General features: G+C 52.4%; 1 protein-coding gene across 1 annotated transcript in view; it reads right to left on the bottom strand.

The window, feature by feature from the left end:
- CCDC151 (coiled-coil domain containing 151) overlaps positions 1-3,789 on the bottom strand; it is a 15,303-nt gene that overhangs the window by 3,975 nt on the left and 7,539 nt on the right. The window contains exons 4-8 of the mRNA XM_006875171.1: positions 3,098-3,265; positions 2,915-3,016; positions 2,695-2,820; positions 2,340-2,462; positions 1,757-1,909 (exon numbers count right to left, since the gene is read on the bottom strand). Coding sequence (XP_006875233.1) covers positions 1,757-1,909; positions 2,340-2,462; positions 2,695-2,820; positions 2,915-3,016; positions 3,098-3,265 — 672 coding nt within the window. The remainder of the gene's footprint in view (positions 1-1,756; positions 1,910-2,339; positions 2,463-2,694; positions 2,821-2,914; positions 3,017-3,097; positions 3,266-3,789) is intronic.

The raw sequence follows: 3,789 nt of genomic DNA on the forward strand, positions 1-3,789 counted from the left end.
ATCATTGGCTCTTGATCATATGCTACCTCTTGAAATGGTTGAACATTAACCATTTTCTTTTGGTACAGTGACGACTCTGTGTATTCCTTCCATCTTCTTTGGATGCTTTCTGCATCATTCAATAATTTGCCCAGAGAATCTTTCAATAATGAAAATCAAGGCTTGAAGTTTTTCTTCAGTTCCCCCAGCTTGAGAAATGCTGAACGTGTTTTCCTTTTTGGATTTCTGAATTTGAGTCACCCTAAATCAGCCTATCAACAGTCATGGAAGCAGCAGTCAAGAAATCAAATGATGTATTGCATTAGGCAAATCTGCTGCACAAGACCTTTTTCAAGTGTTGAAGAGCAAAGGTGTCAGCTTGAGGACTAAGATGCACCGGACCCAAGCCATGGTATTTTCAATAACCTCATGTGCATGAGAAAGCTGGACAATGAATAAAGAAGACCATAGAAGAACTGATGCTTTTGAGTTATGGTATTGGAGGAGAACATTGAAAGTGCCATGGGGTGCCAAAAGAACAAACAGATCTGTGTTGGAAGAAGTGCAGTTAGAGTGCTCCTTGGAGGCCAGGATGGCCAAACTTCGTCTCTTATACTTCAGACATATTGTCAGGAAGGAGCAGTCGCTGGAGAAGGATATCATGTTTGGTAAGGTGGAGGGTCAGAGAAAAAGAGGAAGACCCTCAGTGAGATGAATTGGCCAAGTGGCAGCATCAATGGGCTCAAGTGTGGCAACAATAGTGAGGTTGGCCCAGGTTCGGGCAGTATTTTATGCTGTTGTGCATAAGGTTGCTATGAGTCGGTACCAACTCGATGGCACCTACCAACAATAGCTAATCAGCCTGTGGAGTCCTGCAGGATAATGCACTAAGTCACATGGTTGGTTTAAACCACAAGGTTGGTGGTTCAAATTCACCAGCTGCTCCTTGGAAACCCTATACAGGGTTGCTATGAGCAGGAACCAACTCAAAGGCACTTAACAACAACAACAACAACAAATCAACCTGCAGAGCTCTGTTAGTGTAATGAACAGAGCTGCCTTTCAAAACCAGTAGCCAGGAACATTCTGGTGGCCACCTACTCAGTCCTTAGGGGGATCTCACACCAGCCAGCAGGAGAGATCTACTCCTCAGGCCACTCTTTCTGGAAAGGGGCCTGGCCACATGCCTCAAGGTGATTCCAGAGTTCCAGAGGCTCCTGGAGGATCATCCCCATGCTGTGGCAGATGGGGAGAGGGTTGGAGAGCACTCAAGGGAGAGCAGCAAGACCAGGGTCCATCAAGACATCAGTGTGTGATGGCCAGGCTCAGGCACCAGAGGGAGACTTTGGATATTTTAAGAAGATGTTGCAAAGTTGGGGACTCTGCTTGTCCAAATCTTGCTAAATCTAAGAGTGGCACTGCTGTCTACTGTGTGCCAGACCATGTGACAGGTGCTAGAGACACAGAAAGGCAGAAACTCTCAGCCTTCGAGGAGCTGACATACCAGAACCAGTGTGACAGAGAACAGGACAGAGAATGGTGGCCGGTGAAGACAACTTGGTTGAGTTTTGCTGAGAACTAAGGCAGTAACTGGAAATGGGGAGGGGGTGGCTTTTAAGAAGAGTGCAGGTTTTGTGTGCTGAGGAATAGATCTATGGGGCAGGGAGGGTAAGGGAGACACTGAGCTTCCTGTGGGGTTGCCCCTGCAGGTTGGCTTTGGAGACTTGAGCAGGGTTTTGGCACATCTGGGGCAGGGAGGGCTTTGGCCAGCACTCACGTGTGTGTCAGCCACGCCAGTGGCATCCTTGACTTTGCCGAAGATCACCTCCATCTGGTACATGCTCCAGCGACTCCGCAGTTCCTCCTCCTTGGCTCGAAGGCTATCCTGGATGACGTCTTCAGACTGCAGCAGCACGTGTTCACGCTGAGTCTGCTCAAACGGTGAGGTCAGGACCAGGGTCAGCGCCAGAACAAGATGTCTCAGAGGCATTTGGACTGGGTCAGGGACAGGGCATGGTGGGAAGAGGGGCCCAAAGATGGGCAGGCATGCAGGGGTCAGGAATGCAGAATTGGTTGAGGGGAGCAAATGAGCTGAGAACTGGGGGTGGGGGGGTAGGGTGGGGGTACCTGAAGTCAGATTTAGGGCAGGTGGCAGAGTCTAAGGGAGAAGGCTAAGGGAAGGGGACTATGAGGGAGGGGTGGGGGTTCAAGGATGGAGGCGGCTTATATTGAGGGCGATCTGGAGATGGGGGTGGAGTCAGAGCGAGGGTGGGGCCAGCAGAAGTATCAAAAGCTAGGAACCCAACTAGGGGTGTGGGTAATGAGGACTGGGCCTGGGCCACACATCTGGGTGCACCCACCTTGCGTTCCATGCGCTCATTCTGCAGTTTCCTCTCCTCAGCTCGCTTCTTGCTCTCGGTTATGTAGCGCTCTCGCTCCTTGCGCTCTCGATACACAGTCTCCTCCAGATATTGCAGTTGATTCTGTGGGGTGGGCAGGGGAGCCGGGGGTGGGGGGTTGGGGGGCGGACTGGCTGGCACCAACCACGGCTATGCACCAGAGCCAGGGGCCCAGTCCCTAGCTGGCAAGGCCAGGCCAGGTTACAGGATTCTGGGAGATATATGGGAAGAGCCCGGGGAAAGCTGGGGGTTGGATTGTGGGGCTGGGATCCCAAGGCAGTTAGATGGGAACCCCGGGGGACTGGCGGGAGGGCACCTTGGCGATGTCCCTGGCGTTGAGAGCCTCCTGGTTCACTAAATGCAGCTCTGTGAGCTCGTGTTTCGTCCGCACCACCTCAGCCTCCATAGTATCCAGCCGGTTCTCCAAGTTAAGGCTCTCCTCCTAGGGTGGGGCAGGCCTGTGACCCGGCTGTCCCCATCCAGGCTTGACCTTCTCCTTGTACCTCCCCTCCCATACCAGCAGTCCTTGTCCCCACCTGCAGATAGGCCTTGAGCTGCAGGTACACATTGGTGATGTATTCCGCCTCCTCCGCCTTCATCCGGGCCTTCTCCAGGCGGTTCTCCAGGTTCCGCATGGTCTAGAGGACCATACAGCTGGGCTGAGTCCCTCACCCCATTCCAACCCCAGGTGCCCGCTCCGTAGGACTCACTGGCCCCACCTTGGCCACCTCTGTGTTGCTGTCTTGTGCCTCGGCCATCTCAAGCTCATGTAGGCTGTGTTGCAGCTGGAGTTCATCCAGCCGCTTCTGCCTCAGCTCCACCTCGTGCTGCAGGGCATTCAGCTGCTTCACCTTCTCACTCAGTCGATAGTCCAGGACCTCCAGAGCCTGCTGCAGGGAGGGAAGCAACACACCAGCCTTACCCCACCGTGTTCTTAATCCCTTTCTTCTCCCATTTTTTGGCCTTTAATGGCCTTGGCCTCCTCCTAGCATCTGGTCCACTTCCTCCTGCGGGTCTTCTTCTCCTGGGGCTTCCAAGACCCCCTCCTGGGTTTTCCATCCACCTCCCTGGCTTCCCCCTTTCAGCCTCCTTTGCCTTTGGAGAGAGGACCCCAGGCTCAGTCCTTGGGCCCCTTCACTCCTCGGTTCACACTGTAGCTCTTGGTAACCTCATCAGTTTCAGGGTTTTAAAGGCCCCCTTGTACACTGAGATTAGGAGTCCTTGTAACTCTTGGTTAAATATAACAGGAACACATGTACCTTGTAACAAATTCAACATAATTGACATCTACAAAGTAGCGAGGGAACCCTGGCTATGCAGTAAACTGCTAACTGGAAAGCTAGTAGTTTCAATTTACCACTTGCTCCAGGAATTGATGGAATAAAAATTGAAACCCCTCAAGAAAGTGAGG

The sequence above is a fragment of the Chrysochloris asiatica genome, unplaced genomic scaffold, assembly GCF_000296735.1.
Source record: "Chrysochloris asiatica unplaced genomic scaffold, ChrAsi1.0 scaffold00312, whole genome shotgun sequence".
NCBI classification, from domain to species: Eukaryota; Metazoa; Chordata; class Mammalia; order Afrosoricida; family Chrysochloridae; genus Chrysochloris; species Chrysochloris asiatica.